The sequence below is a fragment of the Neophocaena asiaeorientalis genome, unplaced genomic scaffold, assembly GCF_003031525.2.
Source record: "Neophocaena asiaeorientalis asiaeorientalis breed wild unplaced genomic scaffold, Neophocaena_asiaeorientalis_V1.1 scaffold477, whole genome shotgun sequence".
Lineage (NCBI taxonomy): Eukaryota > Metazoa > Chordata > Mammalia > Artiodactyla > Phocoenidae > Neophocaena > Neophocaena asiaeorientalis.
Genome location: NW_020172630.1, coordinates 2,016,281 through 2,041,326, shown reverse-complemented (window position 1 = coordinate 2,041,326; position 25,046 = coordinate 2,016,281). Strand labels below are relative to the sequence as shown.

The 25,046-nt window shown below is 38.0% G+C and overlaps 1 protein-coding gene across 8 annotated transcripts in view; it reads right to left on the bottom strand.

The window, feature by feature from the left end:
- Positions 1-5,873: 5,873 nt before the first annotated feature.
- The window catches only part of ESRRG (estrogen related receptor gamma), a 638,184-nt gene continuing 619,011 nt past the window's right edge, over positions 5,874-25,046 (bottom strand). For 7 of the 8 annotated variants that reach the window (XM_024739209.1, XM_024739208.1, XM_024739213.1 and 4 more), the window contains 2 exons: positions 18,522-18,791; positions 5,874-6,439 (listed from right to left, as the gene is read on the bottom strand). In XM_024739209.1, the coding sequence (XP_024594977.1) occupies positions 6,195-6,439; positions 18,522-18,791 (515 nt within the window). In that variant the 3' untranslated portion in view covers positions 5,874-6,194. Of the gene's footprint in view, positions 6,440-18,304; positions 18,792-25,046 lie in introns of those variants that run through there. The other variant, XM_024739214.1, reaches the window with a different exon arrangement.

Sequence of the window (25,046 nt, the reverse complement as noted above, 5' to 3'; positions counted from 1 at the left end):
CAGCGGGTGAGCTGGTAGCAATTGTATTGTTGCAATCCAAGCTCACGTTTCAGTAGGTCATTACCATCATAACAAGCCCTTGGACCAACTGGCATGGACATGCAACATTGAGCCCCTGATGGGCACATTATTTCAGACCTTTAACTTCACGGAGAACAAGACAAATACTCCTGGGAAGGAGGGATTATATTTTGAAATCCCTTTCTTTTCTGTTTTGTTTCATAATAAGATGCAGTGTACAATCAGCCTACTGCTACTTGTTTCATTGTTTTTCCACACTACCAAGGGGCACCAGAAGCTAGACTGAGAGATCTGAAAGTGCCAGAAACACTGACTTAAACCCTCTATGTCTATTAGACTATGGAACTTTCCGTTCAATGTGTACACCATTGTAGGTGAAACAAAAACCTTAAGCATTTCTCTTTTCTTTGACAGTTTAATCACAAATTAAACAACAAAGTGTACCTCAAGTTTTTGCATAGGCCCAAGAATGAAATATTCTATCTCAGTTCTATTTCATTTCTACCTCTTACCTAAATCAGCAACTTGCAAAATATAGGTAACAGGAATCATTCCAAGAAATCAATTTTGTTCTACTTGTGTTGCTCTTTTGTTTTTTTCAGTAGGGAAAAAACAGGCATTTTGAACCACACCTAACTTAATTTTAAAGCACATGAAAGGGCCAAATGAGTATGATTCAAAAAAAAAAAAAAGATTGTGTGATATTCTGTGCAGGTGTTTAACAGGTATCTCCATTTTCACCTGGGGCATAACCAGAGGGTGTGGCTTGGGAATCATTGAAGAAAACGTGTGTTCTCCACGTGTGCTGGGGCAGGATGGAGGTGGGAGGGTTGAGGGGGAGTAGCTGGGGTGGGGGAAGTGGAGGTGAAAACCTTCCAAATGCATTTCATTGGCTTTGTGAGTTAAAAAGTAAAAAGGTTAAGTCCTTTTGTCTTGATATTAAAGAAAAAGATAGTCTAAAACTCTCACAAAAATTCAGAGCCAATATCTGAAAAGGTTCTTTTTAAAAATTTTTTAGAACATTCCTGGCTTATTTGAGAAAAGTATAAAACTTTAAAGCAATGGTTTCCTCATTTTGTCTTCACATTAGAATCACCTGGAGATTTTTTTAAACTATTCCAAAGCCCAGGCCAATTAAACCCCAATCTTCAATATGAGCGCCAGGGATTTTTAACATTCTTCACATGATTCCAATATTCTGCCAAGTTCGAGAACCACCACTTAAAAAATAAAAAATCACTTATACACAACAGGTAAAAATAAAAGTGACCCTTTAACATAAATACGTAACTCATTTGTCAAGTCTACTAGTTGTTTATATACCAAGAAATGCAACAAATGTCAAAATCTTACTTTGTTATTTTCTTTTACACCTGAGGCGACTGTGATAAATACATCAGTACCAGCAAAAGTTGCTCTGTAATAATTCTAAATTATAAAAACCAGAATTCTGACATAGAAGTTCTCAAAAAGTATGTGTGTGTGTGTGTGTGTGTGTAGAACACATACTTTTAAATGAGGACCTACTGGAAGATTACAGGCATGATTTTCCTTCTTAGGTTTGTCTCTTGCATGGTCTCAGTTTTACCCAAATATTTTGAAACTATCCATAATAAAACATGTCAGATTCTACATTGGGCTACTGCCACTCAAAGGACACTACCAGCTTGCTTCTCTAGAGAACCAGCCAACTCGGAAAGGTGAGAAACACAGTGGGCAAACACAATGACAGGACACTGTCCGGATAGGCAGAGAAGCCAAGAAAGCACATATTAGCACCTTGGTGATGGCTCCAGGAGGGGCCCGTGGGAGAACAGCTGACCCTGAGCGGCAAGGGCCCTCGTCTCTCCCGGCAAAAAAGCCAAGGGGAAGCCACTTGTTGTCAGCAGTGCTGTTTAACCCTCCTGGGTTCCAGGACAGCGCCCCGTCCTCAGGCTCACCGATCTAGAAGCTCTGCCGCTGCCCTGTTCAGGAAATCCTGCCGGCCGCTCCGCTCAGCGCTGCTCCGAGGACTCTGGAGCTCAGCTGGCTGCCACGCTCAGAGCCAGCGCCTGATTTAATTGTGGATGGAGGGAAATAATAGGTATCTCTAGCAGATTTTAATAGGATCTTAAAATAGGGGGAAAGTTTTCTGTTATGACATTGACATAGAGGCGACAATTTGGAGTAATGCAGAATGATGTGGGGATGCTTTAAGATTAAAGAAGAGCTATATAAAGGCTTGTCAGAATGAATTCTAATGTGCCTGAGACACTTTGCATACTCTTAAATATGCAAAATGTCTCTTGGCACCCTAGAATTCATTCTGACAAGCCTTTATATAGCTCTTCTTTAACCTCCCACTTTATTTTTAGGGAACAGGTTCTCAGATACTCTTTGAATGCAAGCAACAAAGGGCAGTGTTTACTGATTTGGTTCTTTAGTGGGGGAGGGAGCGTGAAAAAAGAAAACACCGTACAAAGGAGCAATCAAAAGTGGAAGCATGTTTAATATTGCTCTACCGTCATCCTGAAAGGCATAATAATTTGAGTTACACATCTGAACTGATTGGAGTTACAGAATCATATCTCCCTTTTGCATTTAACAATATATACAATATAAAATAAATACATTTACACAAATGGACATTTGCTGGAGCACACAGTATGGTACACATCACAAAAATATACAATTGATTGCTTTACAGATGTGAAGCCCATCTACAGCTATAGACAAGGTTTTATTATTATTATTCTTTTTACTACTGTCTATAATGCAACTCCTGGATTATTATAAGCAGTTAAAATTTTTTTTGTCCTTTTACGATCTTTGCACATAAGACTGCCATAAAATGTTTTCCTAGGCAGGTAAACAGAGACGCTTAAATAATTAAAATACAATCACCAACACTCATTTTCTCTTCTATAAGAAAAATAGCAGTTTTAAATTTTTTATATCTTTTATGTTATCATTTAAATGCAAAATAGTGGAATAAATACAACAATCTGATCTGATTGAAACACAAGTGTAACTACAGGTAGTCACACAATCATATTGCTTTAAATAAGAACAAACCTAAAAGAAGCAAAATAACAATTAAAATCATACGGCTAAAACATACACCTTGATAACTTTCCAATACTTCACATTAAGTAAATGGTCTTGCTTGAAACTTGAGAAAAACTTACCTCAAGCGAGGTTTAAGATGAAGCATTTACCCTAAAGCCCGTGCAGTTCTTTTAGATCTAAATTTTAGTTGTGTTTCCTATTTGTGAGATACTTGTTCTCTTGCAATGCTGAGAGTCAATTAAACTGAAAACTAAAAATTGTTCTTCGTTCTTTTTACATCTCTCCATCTTGCGTTTTCAGTTGGTTGGCTTTTACTCCTTAAGCCCAAGTACTTTAATGTGATACAGTGAAAACAATGTATATATTGTATATATTTTATTTATATATATAGTGTGGTTGAATAGTAGTAACTTAAACCCTGCACAAACTGTCTGGAAAATAATCTTTTTTAAACACTTACATATATAAATAATCTTAGAGAATCAGCACCTTTTTTTTTTTTTCCCAGGAGTTGTATTTTCTGTTGTTATTTTTCAAGGGATGTGCCAATTTCTGAACTCCTATCACAGCTATAAATTTCAAGTTATTGACCATCTGAATGAATTGCTAATGATGATTTATCTAGAATCACACTACAGTCACTTCTCTACTGAGAAACCACAATCTACAATTATAGTCCCATATAGCTAATGATAGATACACAGTATTCCTAGCACTAGGCTGATGAAACATCAACCCAAGGTATTTTGTTTAAAGCACACAAAGTAGCAATAGTTTTGGAAACGTGTCCGCACCAAAATGTTTCGCAACAACACAGAGCGAGTTTATAACAACATCTGAGAGATGACTGAGTGAAAGCCATATATACAGCATTTAAAAATTAGACTTATCTATATTCTTGAAATATTCAAAGTTTTATTTCTAAGCTATACATTGGTATTCTATAATAAACCATTAGAGAAATTATTCCTTGTTTTGAAAATATCATTATGATTTTGATGTGTATCTGTTCATAATGAATACTTGTTTGGAGTTTCAATCTCTTAATTCTTATTAGGAAGAACCTTATTAATGGTAAGGAATAGAATATACTACTGTAGTCTCCTGAGGAATTGTACATCCAATATTGTCTCTAATTCTACCCTGTGTCTAAAAGCACACACCACAAGAATCCAAACACCACACGAACAACAAGACAACAGTCTTTGAATGCAACATAAAATTCAGGAAAGCACAGCAAACATGAAACATTGAAAAGCTGAACTACATTTCTTTTGTTTGTTAGGATTACAATTTTAATTACATCTGTGTACATAGAATCAGACTGTTCACATAATACAGGGAGCAGCTACTAACACTGGTCCATTGGTATAGCATTTGATGGAGGTTACTGTTTATCGGTTATTCAAGCGATTGTAGATTTTGGGGGTGTCTAATTGATTTCTTCATTAGATTACACCTCTTAACAGTCTGGGACCTGACTCACTTTCTTGCTGTGACGATACTGGTTGAAAAGCACATAGATTGGCTTAGCTCTTGGTTAAGAACTGCAGATTAATTTAAACAAACATTCCTAAATGAATCAACCCATAGAGATTAGGTTTTAGCATTTGGTCAGGCGTCTGCTGTCTTTGATGTTTTTGTTTTTTTGTTTTCAAATTCTGGCATTTGCCTTATTGCCTCTTGGGTGAATACTGGCTCACAGCTCCTTCTGAGAAAAGGTCTGTAACTTTGCAAACAGGCAGTATCTCATTCCTAACCACCGTGGCAGCTAGAAATCCTACGGCAACTGGACCTCCCAGGTAGAGAGGGGCGCTCCTGATCATTCTACGGATCTGTATTCCATGTGTGGTGCTTATATACGTGACCACTCGGAGCCACTGCAGGTGTAATCTAATCCTTTGTGTCAGTGAACATTTAGGTAAACTGGAGTTCATGTTAAGAAATTGATGTTTGGGACCAGACTGGCACACAACATAAATTGCATCCGTGATAATATGCACCTTCCCTTCAACTATTGCTTGAGTAAGTTAAATTCCCATATTAATAAATGGCTGAAAAGTGGTAAAGCTGGTACAAAAAAATCTCCATTTGTAAGAAGAAATGAAACATTTTTTAAAAATCTTCCTTCAGGATTCATTTGTCCTTCATTATTGTTCATAATTGTTCAAAGCCAGCACAAAATTGCAGTATTCTTATTTCTCTTTAGTATTGCATGAATGAATAAAGCTTAAACTATTCCCTGAAAAAGTTACATAGTCGCTAAACTAACAAATACCTGGAAGACTTGAAAAAACAATTAAGGAATCAAATGGCTGTAACTGATCTAGATGGAAAAGCAATGATAAGAGGCAGCTGATGCGACGTTGCTTACGTCGTCTAATTAGAGGCTGCTCCAGTGGAATCTGATACTGCACTCAGTCAGTTTGTGTATGTTGCAATTTGTGTATGTATGTTGTAGGTACCATGGTTCTCTCTCTTTGATTCCTTAGTCATTGGGGATGTTATGGTTCACAAGAAGTTCACTGGTATCCATATTATGGATCTCCATCCTTTGGCAGGGCTGGCTTCCATCACTCTCCAATTAGAGACTTCTTTTAAAAGTTCAGCAGCAGAAGGAAAGACGGAAGGAAGGAAAGAAGGAAGGAAGGAGGAAGGAGGAAGGAGGAAGGGAGGGAGGGACGGAAAGGAAAAGAAAGGAAAGGCCGCAACATTTTCTTATAACCAGAGCTATTAAAACTTAAAAGAAAGGGGAAGAATGAGAAAAGAGGGAGGAAAGTAGAAGAAAGGAAGGAGGGTGGGAGGGAAGAAAGGAAGGAAGGAAAGGAGAGAGTGGGGAACCAGCAATGAAGGAAGCAAGAAACGAAGGAGAAAGAGAATAGGGCGGGAGAAAAAAAAAATAAAGAGCAAAAGAAACGGAGAAAAGATGAGATTAAGGTAGAAAAAAACTCATCAGGATACAGAGGAATCTGAAAGCTGCTTCATAGTCTTGCTGCTAAATTATCAGTGCAGTCTTACTTGATTTTTGATGTTGTTAACTAAACTCTAAGTTTTTTTGACATCACTCTTGGGTTTATTTTTCCCTTTTTCGGCGTGCAGGATAGGATGCCCGGGGAAGCTTTTAGTCAGACCTTGGCCTCCAGCATTTCCAAAAAAAGTTTGTGCATGGGGACTTTGCCTTCCAGTTTGATGTTGTAGAAATGCTGCACGGCCTTGGTAGAGGTCTGCCTCAGGAGCGGCAGCGTCATCAGCATCTTACCGGCCCTGCGAGGGTCTTCCATGTGCTGGCCGGCCTCATAATCCTGCAAGGCCTCATGTAAGACATCCTGAAGCTTCTGAACGGCTTCGACGTCTTCTATGTGCATGGAGTCTGTACAAGGCCAAAAAGATAAACAATAATAAAAAATACGTTGATTCGAGTTATGAAACTTAAACCTTATTACTGAACTTCTCTACACTGTGATTTGTTCAGAGACGCTCACATTTCCAAAATCTCCATTTTGTTTTTCTAAATTTCACTGCAGTAGATCATTTACAATACTGGCTTAGAACACGGGAATTACTACAAAAAGCCTTTATTTCAAACATGTGGGTTTCTTTCCTCCTGAGACTGAGCAAGGGAACACTTTAACAGATAACAGTCTTGGCTGTTTTATTCATTACCTCGTCCGTGTATTTATTCATTCATTCAATTATAAAAGGCCATCTATTAAAAAATTATTCTATGTAGCGTTGTGTAAAATTCAGACCTTGTGCTCAAAAAGCCCATATGTCCCAAAAGGGGAAAAAAAAAGTTGATAACCAAAATTTTAAGAACTCCATGTAAACACACTGAATCTCACATTATGCTCTGCTGTAGACTGTACAGAAATCGCAATACGTTGCTCATCTCTTTAGAAGTTTTAGTGTACTCTTAACAGTTCATTAAAGCATCCTGACATAGCCTGCTTCTCTGCAGACTTTAGATTAATGAATTCTGAAATACTTTTCACATTTGTGAAGGTGAACTTCGCCCTTAAGTGACTAATTTAAAAATCTAATTCAGTCAAGCAAGGAAAGGGTTAACAGGGTTGCCGCAATTATTCTTGCGAGAAATGTGAGATGTGGGGAAAAAAGTAAAAGTTCCAGTTCCAGCTAGAAAACAGACACTTAATTATATACAAGTTTGAATCATTTAGCACGTTTTATTGATTCTGATGACAGTTTATCTGTTAATTACACATAACGGCGTCTTTGGGGGATTCTTCATGTTTAATAATTCTAGTTCTCTGGGAATGCAGAGCTCTGAGATATATGTACCTAGCCTAATCTTTCATATCATTCAAATATCAGATCACATGCCCCAAAAGAGAGAGGAAATGTAATTTAAAATCAAGTAGCTAAACATATGATTAAAAAAATTATGGCAAGGTACTTAAAAGATCAACGGCTATAACCAATAAAGGTTTTTAAAACTTCTTCATATTTTCTTTACTGCTTTTTTTTTTAACATGGTCATTTTAAAATCGTTTCATCATATCATTGGCGAATTGACCACCATTTACATGAGGTGGTTAATAACACATTTCTTTAAAAGAGTTTTGAATATTCTGGAATATAGTTACTTGTAAGGGTTTACTGCTCAAGACTCGATTCCTGCCTGGTGGGGCCAAAAGAAGGAATTCTTCTAGGTGGGAAACGTTGACAGTGGTGTCCTGGAGTGGAACTCCAGACATTCTCCAACATGAACCCTGGCCTTTCCGATGGACTGTTTCTACCTAGGCTTTCCTGCAATCTGGTTCCTTTCAGCAGAGCAAATCCATCCACTTCCTGTGTGTCTTCTCTTAGAAACAAGCACACGGAATTTCCAAAGTTGTCTAAGGGGGCGGTAATGAAAGTGACAAAAAAACAGTCACGGAGGTGACAACAACAACAACGGAGGTGCACTTAAATACTGTCAGGGGAAAATGGTGGACATGGACACACAGTAACGGTGAGTGCTTAGATACACAGAAGATTGACCTTTGTACATAAGGGAACCGGGATGAAGTGGACTCACCCAACCTATCTGGGGACTAAACGTTAACACTCTAAGTGGAAACAGTGGGGAAGAAATGGATGAGGAAAAAAGGAACTGCAGTCTTTACAGATAAAATTAAATCAAAATAGCGGTTTTCCAAACAGATTTATTTTTTAAAAAGTAGGATAAATATACTGATTTTAAAAAGCAGAATAGGGACTTCCATGGCCATCCAGTGGTTAAGACTCTGTGCTTCCACTGCAGGAGGTATGGGTTTGATCCCTGGTCAGGGAACTAAGACCCCGCATGCTGTGCAGTGTGGCCAAAAAATTTTTAAAAAAAATAAAGAAAGAGAAAAAGAAAAAAAAATTTAAAAAGCAGAATAAATATAATAAATATACCATTTCTTAAGTACCTGTTTTGGGTGACGCCTCTGATAAGCATTTTATGAACATTGCCTCATTCATCTCCCAACAGCCCTGCAAGGCAGGTGACTGCTAGGAAGTGTCAGAGTAGGCTTAAACTCTGGTGTCTTTGAATCAAAGTGTGCAGCCAGAATTTATAACACCGGACATGGCATTTCCTTTTTTTTTTTTTAAAGAACTGAAATCGTCCTCCTAAGCTCATCTCATTCAACTTTGCGTCTTCAGCAAGAATCTTTCCTACAACATTTCTAATAAAGACATTGCCAGTTACATGGAGAGCATTCTACTTAACAAGGGACAGAACTACTTGTTAGAAGTGTCCTCTTCATATTTTCCCAAATCTGCCTCTAACTTCCATCCTTTGGTCCTGGTTCTAACTACCGAAACAATACAGGATAACTTTCTTTCTTCGACATGGCAGGTCTTGAAATGCTTTGAAGTACGGTCACCTCAGCCCCGACTCCAAGTCCTGCCTTCCCCACTGCTCTTGCCTGGCGGGAGATATATTATAGGATGTCACAGGAAATGAGGCGAGAACAAATAGCAGAGAGATATGCTCACAAACAGCAATTAAGACTTCAAACTATTCTTTAAAGGCGGTGATTTAGCTTGAGAGATTTAAAAATGATTTAATCAAATTACTATGATAATTTAACTTCCCATTTACAGAAAAGATTCTAACTCATTTTAGCTTTACCCATTCTCGGAGCTGCTAATACTTTAAATGCAAACTCACTAGATCTGAACTATTTAATTAGACCATGATTCAGCTGGCAGACTGCTGGAGAAAATATTAATCTCCATTAAGGATCCTAGTTCAAGTTCTGGCTCTGTGGCTTTAATCTCTGTTTTGTTCTTCGGGCTAAATTTATACATTTATGCAAAGCTCAGTAGAACTGGCATTACTTTATATAATTATTTAACTCTAGTTGTTGGTACTGGGTTTTTTTTCAACTTTATGTTTTAAAGGAAATTTTCCCAGTATTTGTGCTAACGGGAACCAGATAAACTTAATAATGGAAATCACAGGTTTATGAACTAACCGGACAGTGCAAAGCTGAACATTAAAAACACCGAGTGAGTTGTTAAGAAAGAAAAAAAACCTAGGATTTCTGGGTCCAAGCCCAGACTTATTAAATCAGAAAATTGGACTGGATGCAGGACATCAGTATTTTTTAAAATCTAGGTGATTCTATGGTCAAGCCAGGGTTGAAAATCACTAAACTAGACAATAAGACAAACAAATGCTATTCTAAAATGATCAAGATTCCAAAAGATTACCAAAGTTCCAATGATACGTATAGTGTCACCCATATATTAAGTTTCAACATCTAATAATAAAATAGAACCCTTTTGTTCAATTCCAATATTTTCCTCCATGAAGTACGACCCTAAAGGGACATGTCTAGCTCAGATCACTTACTCTGGGAAGACAGCTAAATATCCTTATACCAATAGCCGCAAAATTCAGTGATACTTAGAGCCGTTGCAAAAGAAGATTTTGTTTTTACTTCTCACCTGGAATAAGGCACTGCCCTTCTCTATGGTAAAATTATCCATTACTGTGGCAATAGGTAAAGCTACTCCAGAATGCCCACGCTCTGTTTAGGAACTGTCTTCAGGACTTGCAGCTCATTCTTGGCACTATTTTCTCAATGATGCCAAATCTTATTTTGAGGACGGAATTGAATATTAGACATAAATAAAGCATATTCAGAGTCAAATCTGGTACATATTATAAACCAACACTCAGAGTAACCTTTTCTGTGGGACACAGATGTTGGTTTTCTTTAGTGTTAGTAAGCTGCCTACATGAAGAAGGGCAGTAACGATACAGCCGACGTGACTCTAATCACCAAAGGAATGAAACACATACGATGAAGAAGACAGAGAAGTGAGCAAAAGTCTATTTTCTAAAAGATAATTTGCGTCTCCACATTTTTATAAACAATTTTAAGGAGTCTAAAACAGTGATCTTCTCAGTTACAATCAGATGAGATACCGAAGAACCCTGGTTGACTGTCATGGCACAATGGCTCTTGATTAACATAGATAGTCAAACTTAACGTTTTCAAAAAGGTGCCAATCATAAAGTTTTGATTAAAAATCAGTAAACTGTATTCCAGGAGGATGGCAGTGGTGACAGCAAAAACTTTTAATCTCTCCAAATCTGCACATAAAAGAACAGAGCGGGCTTCCCTGGTGGCGTCATGGTTGAGAGTCCGCCTGCCGATGCAGGGGACATGGGTTCATGCCCCGGTCCGGGAAGATCCCACATGCCGCGGAGCGGCTGGGCCCGTGAGCCATGGCTGCTGAGCCTGCACGTCCGGAGCCTGTGCTCTGCAACGGCAGAGGCCACAACAGTGAGAGGCCCGTGTACCGCAAAAAAAAAAAAAAAAAAAAAAAAAAAAAAGAGCAACTAGATGGCAAAATTAAAAATCCATAGAAAACACTTACCAAAAAACTAAGTAACAAGATATCCCCAAGACACACACACACACACAATCAGGATTATAGTGTGTGTGTCTGCATTCCTAGCTCTGTTTCCACTGAAGGGGTTCAGGAAGCACGGCCAACCCAGGTATGCAGTATTCGGTACCAGTAGCACCCAAGTTGTAATCAGATTCCAGGCCCCAATCAGGAAACATTTAGGATGAATATGAACACCTTGTCAGAATAAATAGGAAGGAGAGTATGTACAACTATTACGTCATTCAAAAAGATTCCAGACGCTGACTTGAAGAGGTTCCCGCTGACTCAAATGGGACAATTTAAACTTTAAAAAGAATTACAATTACAATTGATTGAAATCTATTGATTATGTTTAAATACATGTCTTTATAATGACATTAAAAGAAGATAGGGTGCTGATTCCTTATCTTGAAAACTGGTGAATAAACAGAAATAATCAAGCATTTATCCCACATTTCCCATTCAGTCTGTATCACTGGTAACCAAATAAGAGAGGAGAGAAAGCATCTCTGTGTATAAGTATCCCAACTACTGAATGAAAAAAGAAAGGTTAAAATTACAAATCACCACGGATTTAAGGAATGAGTACCAATGGCTGCTAACATCACAAAAAGTGAGACAACCAGACATTATATGTCTCCCAAAGAACAGCACCCCACCTGTAGGTCTAGAAACTGAATCTGATTAAGCCCTTTGGATCCAGTTGCTGGTTTGCACAAGACGCAAAGGGCAGAGAAACATGATGAGCTGCCCCTAGAGGATATAAACTGCAAAGTCCAGACTCTGGGGAACTGTGCAGGGCAAATGCCCTGGCTCTTGCAATAGATAAACTATAAGAACACAAAAACTTAAAGAGGAACTTTTAGAGTAAAGGAGACTTTAAAAATCCATAAGGAGAAAACAATGTTTTTTAAAGGGCAAGATTAAACTATCGTGTCTGGGGATACATATTCAGTAACAAAACCACTATAAAACATATGGAAGTGATGACTATAAAAGTCAGGACAGGATAGGGGTTATTTTTGTGAGAAGGGAAGGGAGAGTGACTGGGACGGATGCAAAGTTATATTTCTTGACCTTGCTTATATATTCATTGTGGTAGGCAGCAAAATGGTCCCAAAGATATCTGGGTAGTCCAACCCTGCAACCTAAATGTTACCTCGTGTGGCAAAACGGACTTTGCAGCTGTGATTTAGGATCTTGATATGGGAACAGTATCCTAGATTATCCAGGTGGGCCTTCAGTGAAATCAAAAGTGTCCTTATAAGAGGGAGGAAAAGGAAAAAGAAGGCAGTGTCGCCAATGAAGCAAAATGGTACAGGCCTGGCTCTGAAGATGCAGGAAGGCGCCATGCGCCAAGGGATACCACAGTAGAAGCTGGAAAAGGCCAGGTATCAGATTCTCCCCTAGAGCCTCCAGAGGGAGAGTGGCCCTGTCCACACCTTGTCATTAACCTGGTGAAACTGATCATGGACCACTGACCTCCTGAACTGTAGGAGAATAAGTAAGCGTGGTTTAGAGCCACCAAGATGTGGTGATCTGTTAGAGGAACTAATACACTTATTAAGGCACACATTTCGTTTTGTATGTGTGTGCGTTTTAATCTGTGTTTTTATTAAAACGGTGAGAGAGCTAGAGAGAGAAGTAGTGAGAAACTTGATGAAAAGGTTCCTTCTAGAAAGTAGTGAGTTGAGTAGAATTCCTATCAAGACTACAGAAACACTTGTCAGAAACACCAAGGAACCTGTTCATATACCAAGTAGGGTGTTGGATCATAAAATCTTTTAGGCCTTTTCTAACCCAGAGAAGTCAGAATTCTAATATTGGAAATAGACATAAAAATTCTGATTTTGTGCCTAACCATGGTGAGAAAAACAGGACTTCTGATTTTACAGCTTTCCACTGAGACACACATTTTTTTTTTTTTTTGGAGGACTTTTTTCCTCATTTCTTGCTCTGGCTATCAAGTCTGCTTTCTCTTACATTTCTATCAATCACACAAATCACTCTCCTACTGTATTTATATAAAATGTTGAATCACAGAAAACCCTCGTGGCCCATAGTTTCTTTCCTCCAGGCTTCCCTCTCGAATCCCAAATTATTGTTGTTTGTTCTGTTGACCTCACATAATTTCCCTGCTAGGTCTTTTCTATTACGCTGCAAGTACTCAAGACCTTCCCTCTCCCTCCAGTATCTTACACTTTTCTAGAACTTTCTAACTCCTGTTACTAGAAGTGAATCTTGATACCAGCTTGGGTGGTAAATATTTCAACCTTTCACAACATCCTAAATGCTCTGCACTATGCCAATGACCTTTTATAACACATTGCTCATTATCTTAAGACCTGTACATGAAATGGTGCTGTATTATGTCAACTCCTAGAAGTAAAGCAACTATAGAGCATTTTATGTGCTTATAATGCAGGATGGAAGCACAGAGGTACTCGTAGCAAATATTTCCCATGTTATATAAAGGCATAGTGATCATTGAGCATGCTAAGAAACGTTCAGGAACCAGCCTTATTTTCTACATAAAGTTTTGAAATATCACAGTGTGCATGAAATGTAAGGGTTGCATTAAATTAAAAAACAATCCACTTCCCAGATATATCATCTAAAATAAAATTAAAATAATTCAAGCAGCGATGACTGATTTGAGCAAAAACCAAAGAGAAGCAGACTAGGAGATGGAAAGGCATAATTCTGATTTCTTATTTATCTTATAGAATAAGATACTGGTTTGGGTAAAAGTTAAGAATAAATTTCTACCTGCCACAAAGGACCTATCCATATTAATTTCTTAAAAAATGTTATAATCTGGTAAACATTTTGTTTTCGATTCTTTTTGTCACTTTCCTGAGTGGTTTTCTACCACTATAGCTCCACGAAGATAAAGGAACTGGGGACAAAATTCTAAACTAAACTTAAAATACTAATTTAGGGTGGCAGATGTGAAATTGCACTGGCTAACGTCTTATTCATTGACTCTTTTAAAGACATGGTATACACATTATTTGTGAAATAGAAATATTAATAGCTTATTGATAGCAAGGGACTGAGGGTCCAACCCTCTGCCTCAAAGCAGCCACACATCTTTATCAGCTCACTTCCATTACCTGTAAAATGATACTGGATATGTCTACCCAAACAGGCATGCTGTGGAAATCAAAAGAGATTCCCCAGCAGAGGCTGAAAACTAAAACAGAAATGTCTACAGAAAGATTCTAAAAAAGGATCATCTCTTGACCAATAGCTAAAACTATCTCCTGAGTATCAAATCAGCAAACTCCAAATTTCAGTAAAATTGTTTGAGGGCCCAGTAGCTACTAAAGAACTGAAGAGGTGTCTTTACTTTTATACTAGTTGTTTAGATCCGTGAAGATGTTAATATTTCTATATTACCAATTTAGCACAAACACACACACCACACACAAAATATACGACCAAGCCACAGGCAAAATATAAGACCAAACTCACCACCCTCTCTTAAAAGTAACTGAGATTAACATTTTAGGCCAGTTAGGAGATGTTAGATGCTATTAAATTCATCTACCTCATTTTTCAGAGAAGAAAACAGTTACGTGGATAAACCATGCATTCTCAAAGGAGGTGACATTTGGAATTGGAGAGTAGAAAAAACCCTCTTTTTTTAGGTAAAATTCACATATACGCAGTACATAAACAGATGCATTGTATATCTGTGATATTAATACTTCATTGGGGACCTATTAGGAAAAACGTATCGAAAAAGCCTACCCTAAGAGGAGAGAGAATGAAATAAGATTGAGGAATACTAGTCCAAACTTGTATGAGGGTCCAAATATGCTGATTAAATACGGCCCCCATTCCACTCCCCGACAGAAATCATAGACTTTTTAATCCCTTGAAATTACACCACATTCTGCACATATACCATTTGTCCTTGAGAACAAAATACTGTCATGAGATGAGCATAATGACTGATGATTTAAAATTGATGACCAAAATATTATTTGCAGCTTTATATCAATAGATGCTATTACTCCAGAGGTACTATGCGGAAGTAAAAAGAAAACTCAACTTAAATATGTAGATTCTATCTATTCTCACGTGGGCTGGGCTCACAGGGCTCTAGGTTGGGGGTGGGTCTGGGGTGGCAGCAGTCGGGTTGTGAGGGGCAGCTATGGAGTTGAAGGTCTTGTGTCTTAAGCCAAAGAGAATGATCGGACTAAAAGCAATTCTTAAACTGCTTTTCATCTTCCACTATGTAAAGGTGAGTATATTACCTTGGGGCCAGTGATAATAGTTTCAAACAAATTTTAGACATAAGAATCAATAGAACCAATCGAGAGAACAGAACCACGTGCTATAATCTTACCCAAAATGCTGGCAGTAATATTTCACTATATTTTCCCATAAAGACATAAAATTAATTCTAGAATCATAGAATTCCCCAAATGGAAAGAATTTTAGAGATTAGTCTAAACCTCTTGGTGTATGTGTGGGAAAGCCGGGGCCTTACAATGACAATGTTAAAATTGTGACCTAGATTTTCCTCTTTAAATTCAGTCCCACAGAGATGTATCGGGGATGCAGTATTTCTCAAAAGGCTGTTGGCACTCCAAAATAGAGAATGTGTAGTTTAGGTGAGTCAGTTAGTTTCTTACCTTCAAAAATCAGTGGAACGATTATTTAGGGTTTTTAAAGATCTGAATGTGATAATTACAGTATTAGCTCATGATATATTGGTTTTTTTTGGCTATATACCTGAAGATAGGGAATACACTTCCAATGGCTTTCTGGTGTTATAAATATTCCTGAATTCATATGTGACAGAAACATAGCTACAAAAAACATGACAGCCATTATCAGGAAGCCAATTCCCTGTTTCCCAAGCATAAGCACGACATTTATAATTATTGAATAAAGACAGATGTTTAAAATAAGCTGAAATTTAGATTAATGAGACAATGGTTGTTTACACCTAGAGCCATACGGGGAACGCTGAGGTACTAATATAAATCACACTAAAGTAGGTTTCTTTTTTTTCTCCGCCAAAAGTCTCTTATGTTAATCTAAAATTTCTAAATCCTGAAAGAAAATCTACAAGCTTTTTGGTATGTTTACGAAAAGCATTAAAATATTTTCATATTGCTGTGTTTGAGCAGCTTAAGAAACACAGGTTCCCGGCAATACTGAATCTGCAACTTTATTGCTGTCCTCCAAATAATGGTAAAAAAATGGAATAAAATAGCATCATATTGACAGTCTCAAACAAAATGCCTTTCTGAGTGGTTTATCCCAAGGTAAAATGGTGGGGCTTGCAGGTTGGCTGGATGAAAGGCCATATTTATACAGCACAGGAGAGGTGGCACAATTTAGACATTAAAATAGTCCCTATAGGACTTCGTTGTTACTCCTTTATTACGGACTCTGATTCAATTAATTTTCCTTGGTATTGAGACGCTGAAAAAATGTTAGAATCACTTACAGGAGAATTTTGTGAGGTGGAGAAATTTTTAAGAAAAAAAAATGCTACAGAATACTATGCTAGAAAAAAAGAGAGGGTTTGTTTGACTATTTCTGGCTGCTAGTACAAGAAAAATAAACTGACTAGTTCTATAAACTTTTTAATCACCAGTCATTGCTTGAAAGTAGGTCACCTCCTCTGCCTCACAGCAGAGAATGTGGAATACAAATATCTCTATATAAAAACATTAATGATTATACTTCTAAACAGCAGCAACAGAAATGCTGCTACTAATTAATTCAGGTAAACTGAATAATAATCCATAGCCATAAAGTATACGTCTAACATCCAAAAGTATAGAATTTGAGCAATTTTGATGATAAAGTTTTAGCATTGCTCAGCATTCATGACTAATTAATAATTCACAAAAAGCAATTTGAGACACGAAAGATATAAAACACACTGGCTTCATTTTAAAAATAATTAACCAAGTAAATGTTTTACATTAGAATCACTATATGGTTTCCAAATAAAAATTCTTCCCAAACCATCACTGCAAAATCTTTCATCTAATTATGAGAGGTGCTCTAATGGGAAGTCCATGCAAGCTAATAAATTCTCAGAAAATTTCTATCCCATCTCCCACTTTGGTTTTCCAGAGAGCAGGGCACGGGGTTCCTCAGGGTTTGTGACGACGATGCCATTTGTCACACAGAATCATATTTTACAGTTTCACAGGGGAGTAAGCGAGAAGTGAATGGTGTTATAAGGAAGAGGGGTACATTCGCCATTAAAAGTGTGAAATGCTAAATGCCATCATGAAGACAAATAGGAAAGTACAACTTCATTGTTGAAAACAATCCCCCTCCTATCAGTCCAAGGATTCATGCATCAATATTGTAGATGAACTGTTAATTACAAAATCAATTAAAAATTATTTCTAAAAACAGTCACGCATTCCTGGCTCTCATGGGGGCAATTTGGGCAGAAGGTCTCATCTCACTAGGACCACGCCAAATCACAAAGTCGTCATCCACAAGTAAGCAAAAGCAATCTGGTTTTTCATTTTTCAGCGCGGCTGAGCCCAGTCTGAGATTGATCGTCACATATGGCCCCAGAAAACAAACTGTCAATACCTTGAATGCTGCAGAATTTGAACAAATAGCCGTCCGCCCATTCAAGCCACTCATTGCATCCCATTTAACAGATTTTATTGACAGTTTCCTTCTTGTAATTAAAGGGAAAACTACTGGCCGGCAACCAAGATAAAGTTCAAAGATAGGGTCAAAACAAAAGCAGATGGAGGGGCACGGTGTGACTGTCAATGGTACATAGCATCAGAGCGTGTTATTGACATGCAGGTATCTAAAGATCAGCTCGTCATTAAGGAGGGATCTATCCTGGACTTTATGCAAATGCTAAGAGAGACTTAAGACCACAATCAGGCATCAGGAGAGGCACAAAGGGAAAAACAACAAAGCACCAACGATTTTTACTTATCAGAGGTTGCTCCCTATTTTAGTACATTTCAGTTCTCATGTAAAGACCAATTTATTCTCATAATTCTTAACCCTTACTGCATAGGTAATACCCTTGAGGGAAATACTCCTTCAGCAGAACTTGACTTTTAGAGAATTCCAGAATGGAAGAAAACAGAGTATTCTCTGATAACCAAAGTGAAAGGCAACACTACATATATTATTCCAATTACAAAATTTGCATTTTGGGGGAGCGGGGGAATGATTTGTATTTGTAACTCACACTTATTTTCTCTTGTGCAAACAAGACACAGGAGCTAATTTGGTCCTGAGTGTCCATTTACACCACATGCACATGAGTTTTTGCTGTGCCATGGTTCATGTTAGTAAGTGAATTAGGTGGTAGAAGTGTCACAGCTTTTAATAAACAAACAAAATAAAAATAATTCCCTTTAAGTTGATATTCCTTTTCTTCTAACTTTTCACTAGAAAGCTACAATGACTATAATTTTGCTGCCTCAGAATTTACAACTGGGTCTAGCAAATCCCTGAAGAAGAAAGAAGTTAAGGGAAGGGGTAAAACCGACATATTAGAAAATGTAACAACGGGCCATTGTCAATATGCCAACCTGAATTAGCAAGAGCGATTGCTTTGAGGGTGACAAATTCTTCTTTCTCCAGCTTCATGCTCTTGTATTTCTTTACCAGCTGCAGGATAGCATTATTTAGGTCAAGAAGGCCTGCTAATTTAGACTGGTCTTCATCCATTATATAATCGTCTGCATAGACAAGTTCATCCTCAAAGGAAAGAGATCGGTACACGACACCAAGGATCAAAATTTCCATCCAAGCACTCTGCAGAAGGCTCATCTGGTCCGCCAGGGACAGCGTGGAGAAGCCTGCATGGGAAGATGGGCAGATCGAGTTACTTTAAAGCCATCATTTCATAATACAACGCTAGTTTCATACGGTAGTCGTCTTCTGCATCGGTGCTCAAAAATTTGCTGAGCTTTGATTAGCCACTCTTAAAATTTCCCCTGATCATTTTGCCAATGGCAAAGTAAAAGTCACAAACCAGCTTCAACTTGTTGGCATTTTTCTCAAGGTTTTATAGACACAGCTGAGAGGAATATAATAGAAAAGAAGTAGTTTTGTTTCTTTCACTTGAGAAGGAACTACTGTGTATGTTGAAATATACTTGATTTCTAGGGGAAGTCTTCATGACTGTCTTACAGGGAGTCAAACTTTCAACTACCTCATCTCTAAAAACTACTATTGATAAACACCATGAAAGTAAAAAACCAAAAGCCCCAAATAAAGGAAAACAAACAATGTAGGCCACACAGCAGAGTGCAGTTTGGAACCATTTCTCTGTAACAGTCACAAGCACAGTGAGTATGGAGTATGCTTACACCCAAAAGAGCCTTCTTAACTGGGTCTTTTGCCCCCCTGATATCTAGCATGAATTCCTTTTTTAAATGGTGATTATTGGTATAAAAGAGGGTAGAATCTTTTTTTTTTTTTAAACATCTTTATTGGGGTATAATTGCTTTACAATGGTGTGTTAGTTTCTGCTTTATAACAAAGTGAATCAGCTATACATATACATATGATCCCATATGTCTTCCCTAAAAGAGGGTAGAATCTTTTGTAGCCTGGCCTCCTCACCAAATAGAGAAGCCACAATTTATTCTTGATATTAAGATCCAGTTATTAAAAAAAGTTAAATATGGAGGCAACAAGGTGTGATGGACAGAATATGAGCAGAACCTGATCCTGAACTTAAATACTGGCTCCACTGAGCTACTGGCTGTTTCACCTCGAGCAAGACAATTTCCTTGTACCTTAATTTTTGTTTTGGGGAAGTATAAAAGAAAACCCAGCAAAACACTAATATATAGTATGCATTCCATAAGTGTAGCTGTATGATATATTATTTTTATCTGAAATACCTGGATGACTGCTTCAATCCTTTACAAAAATCTGGTCTGTATTTATGCATAGATGTCTAAAGTCCCTTCTGAACTCGAGGAAACACAAGCAAAAGAAAAAATTAAAAAGAAAACGTGGTTCAAGAGGGAAAGATGAAGTAGTACAATTAAACTTACTTAGGAGTAAAGATATATATGTAAATTTTAGAGGAATTAGACCCAGACTCTAAAAGGAAGTCTTAGTGGAGAAACCTGATGATCAACCACATACGTTTTCCTAAAAAAAGAAATGTTTCTTAAAACTTCACTTTCATTTCCAAGGTTATGCTCAGGAATTCCAAGGGTGACCAACCATCTCTATGGTTTTTGAGGACAATGGGACCATGATTTAAGGTCCTGCTACCAATAATTCTACAGAAGGAAGGAAATATTAATAATGCAACTTGTGATATTAGCAACTACAGCATGGGAAAGAAAAGGAAATGATTTCCTGGCCCGCTGGAGAAAACTAGTGGTTTGCCATTTGGCACCATTAACTACAAGCGTTTAATAAAATCATCAAGAGGGATTAAGTCAAGCTTTTCTTAAGGGGTCTTAGGGCCTGTGTAAAAAGCATTTCTTTCATTTTTTTTATCAAGCCGCTTACATATTACTTAACTGATCTTCTTTTAGACTATGTCTTTTTTTCCATTTTTTTTTTTTTTTTATCATTGCCATGTGAGGTTACATTCATAAACATCCTCTTGGCATTAGAGATGTAACAACTTTTAACAGGGATTCAAAAGAGAAGAATAATGATCTAATCTGAGTAGGTGCGGTTCCATTTGCTCTCGAGGTTGTTTTACAACAAACAAACCAAAAAACAAACAAACAATACGGCTCTTTTTTTTCTATTCCCCCATCGCAAGAAAAAGACGTCACGCAAATTCAAATATCTAAGCTAAGAAAAGGGACGGAGTAGGACTTTCTTTTGTAAATGAAGCAGACAAAAACATAATCGTCTAGAAAGTTCCGAGCAGAAAGGGATGGGTATTTTCCATTTGCCTTCGTTTCCTTGTTCCTTTTCAGGCTCCCAAGCAGCAGTTTTTCTGCAGCAGCAGATGGACAGAGCGCACGGCCTGCAGCACCTTCCCGTGACAGCCCTATTCTCCCTCCCAGACACTGCTGTTAGTAAATAGATTTACACATTCTCCAATCTCCACACATCTTTCTGCCGAATAATTAAAAGCAGGATGATTAGTTTATTGAGTGGAAGGAGGAACTTTTTTATTGAGGTCCATCCACGATTTTATCAGGGCCAGCACTTTTACGGCTGTCAGGAGGATGCAGGCCTCCAATTCTTCTTATCTGCCTGATTAATACAAACGCTGTTTCAGGACGCATTAATTAACAGATACAAATCTACGTTCTCATGGAAGGATCAATACGGAGAAGAAAAGAGGCATCAATGTGAATTTAGTGCTGATGATGGAGAAGGCGCGCTATCGACATTTACGCGCACGGAAACTGTAAAGTTGCACGGGGTCCCCTTTGTCCCTGTGATTTACAAATGAACAATTTTTCAGCCATAACAATGTTTCACACATTTCTTGGGGGTTTAATTAAGCAAAAACAATAACATTTCATTTTTTTAGGTTGATCCTGCAATTTGATTCTTCTAGGTGGATGGCTCTGTGTGTGTGTGAGAGAGTGTATGTAAACCAAACTTTTCCTTTCAATTCTTAATGAAACAGAAAGAAGGAAAAGGGTAAAGAAAAGGTTCTCCTTTTGGCGGGGGGCGGGGGGGGCAGGTTGGGGAGCACATAAAGATGGATATAGCACAAAAGGTCTGTTGGATCGCCTCAAGTCTATTTCAAGCTGATTAGAGGAGGTATAATTTTTGCAAAACCATAGGGAAAAGAAGACAACCCATGCTTTACACAATATAAAAAAGCCTGAACTTTTTTATCTCTTCTTGGTCTAGAAATAGCTGGATTCCAACAGTTTAACCCTTTCCTCCCAAACCTCTGCAATCTAGAAACTGTCACAAAGAGCTGTCCGGCCCAAATGCCTGGATAATAGCCTTGTTAAACAGCCTTGTTATGAGCTAGCTGTGTTCACCTGAGCACTAAGGAGGCTGAATACCTAATCGAGATGATATTTTAATTCCTCAAAAAATTTCTCCCTGGCCTTGAGGAGTGCTAGTTCTATTTTACATTCATAAAGACACGTGGATAAAATGATAATTTTATCAGTAGTCCTGAGCAAAGTATAACAACCTAAGTGACCAAGATCTAGATGAAAATGTATATTTTAATAAACGGAGTCTAAGGAATTTTCTAAAAACGCTATGGCTCCATTGGCACACGCATGCTTGCATCCAAATGATAATTACTTGTTTGTGCTTTTACTGGGCATTTAGTGGTGTTTTATAGCTCTTGGGCTACAAGTTCGAGGTCCTCAGCATCTATAAACTTTAGCTATCTTTGGAGAGAAACCCCCTTCCGAAGTGAAATAAAACATGCTTTGCAGTGGTGTCATTGGAACTTCATGTTTTGTACATCCCAGGATCTTAATCTTTGGTGTGTGACAGGTTATAGTTTTAAATGTTCAGCCATATTACAGCTTTTTAAAATACACTGGTATCATGGCACCTTTTTTCTTCCCCAGCTCCAGCCCACTCCATGCATATCGCTGACAACCCTGATCTCTCTTCATCTCCATCCTAGGATCAGTGCCCTTTAATGTATCTCAGGCATTCTGCAGGCAGAATGACTCGCTACCTTAACCCACAGTTAAATAGCGTGTTTATCTGCAATACAGTGTGCTCCAAATAAACCAGATGACGCTGGGGCATAACATCATTTGGAAGGATTGGAAAGCTTCTCAAGAGGCAGGTACCCCTGAAGTAATAGGCTGGAAGAAACCATGTTTTGTGCCAACCCTCTTTCCTTCTTCTACTGGAAACTTCGGAGGTTGACAGTGGTGCTATGGCACTTGTCAACCGTTTTTATTTATTTATTTTTTCTTAGCCCAGCAAACGGATGCACTTTGCAGTCAACTTACAAAAAAGGGCTAAGCATTTGAAAGTGTGAAGGGCAAAAAATATCTGACGGCTAGTCTTCAAAAATACACTTTCATTTCAGAAAGCATAAATGTTTATTTCCTGAACAGAGTGTTGACAGAAATAGGCTGCCGTGAAGGCATTTGGGTTTAACCCCTGCTAGGCATTTTCTTCTCAGCTGCTTCCTTGAAACAGAACAAGGCTTTTACATCTTCAGGGTGTCTGTTAATATCACTTAATCATGGCACTGATTTGCCCGCCCACAGTTTTTTGAACTGTAGGGTCTCTGTTCCACCAAAAATGGACACTTTTCAGCAAATAGCATAGCATGCTAAAATTATAATTCTGTCATAATGACTCACTGAGACGACAAACGAAGTTCGCTGAGAGAAGCTGACTGAGCAACATGGCGTCAGCTAGATGCTTCTTCTCCCATATAAATAAACCTAGTATGGACGGGAACTAGGGGAGAAGAGAGTAACAATAGCACGGAAATTTGGTCTCAGTTATCAATAAATGCACAGATGCTTCTTCTCCCATATAAATAAACCTAGTATGGACGGGAACTAGGGGAGAAGAGAGTAACAATAGCACGGAAATTTGGTCTCAGTTATCAATAAATGCACAGATGCTTCTTCTCCCATATAAATAAACCTAGTATGGACGGGAACTAGGGGAGAAGAGAGTAACAATAGCACGGAAATTTGGTCTCAGTTATCAATAAATGCACAGATGCATAAGCCTTGTTAGTGATAAACTTTCTCTTTTTAAGTCAGCTGCTCTTCTCAAATAGCAGCAGACATATCATTTGTTCTATGATTCACAAAACACACAGCTCTGGGGCTTGTAAAATATATATAAATGAGGACCTTTTTTCTCTTTTTTTTTTTTTTTTTTTTTTTTTTTTTCCATAGAGATGGACTTCACGGACTAGAACTCAGTAGAGGCTAGAGGCAAGCAACTACAGATGGTCCAGTGCCAAAGTGAAAGCTGGAATATCCACTTGGATCTACCAGCAGCATTTTCTTTAAACATTTTCTTTATGAAAGATGATAATAATTATCTCTATTATATTATAATATCTCCTTATTATATTAGTACCTAAGCATTAGATACAATACATACAATGCTACCCTTTGAACCTTTATCCCGTTAGCCTGACCCAGATATTAATAATTGAGATTCAATAACAATTGGTTTGGGTGAAATGTAAGAACAACTGACAAAAATGGGATCACTCCTTTCTTCCCAATTTGATCATTTGTTTTAACATTTGTGGATTCCGTAAGATAGCTGTTTCTTTAATTCTGTTTTCATACTCCAAGTGGGGTTCACAGAGATGTTATGGAGCCATTATTTTAAAATAGTGGCTTCATGGGACAAATGTGAAAATCTGAAAGACAGAACTCAGATTCAAAAATTATATCTATGTGGGAGAACTGATCACCATCTATATACAGTTTAGTATAAGATCTGGATAGTTGCGATAAACTAAAGAAGGAGAGAGTAGAATTGGACGGGTAGCATCCGCCAGTCCAGGGCACCATTATCACTGTTCACCGAGCTGACAGCTTTGACTGGCCACTGACCAGTCATGCTGATGATGTGAACAGCCAAATAAGTTTGCAAGGGCACCGAAATTGAAAACATGCCCCCCTACCCCCATGGCACTGGTGAAATGCTGTCTTTCATAAGAAACAATTGTTTCTTATTTCCCAGTCCAGCTTGCTAGAAACATTAAAAGTGTAACAGCAGCTAAGGAAAAATGTTCCCAGGTGGTAGCATTGGAAAGCCTCAAAATGATGACAGGAATTTTTTGTTGGTTTGTTTTTGTGAGTGGGCAGTTTTAAACAACTGCCAAGCTTCTTTGAAAAAAGGACCAGAGAGAGGGCAGAAGAATACAAAATAAGAATACAGAGAACATCTACAGGGAGGGTACAGCTTCTCTTTGCAAGTCCCACTTACCTACCCGCTCTGAATGCCTACAGAGGAGCAAATAATTCCCTTAGTCTTTCCCAAACTCCTTCTGACCTGGCCTCAACTTTACTTCTCTCCTTTCATCTAAACCAAGAAGAAAGACAAATTGTGGGGGAGCATGGAGGCGAGGATGGAGAAGCTGCTTTCAAGGAGGGACATCTAATAGCTTTCTTTTCCTACAAGCTTTTTTTTTTTTTTTTTTT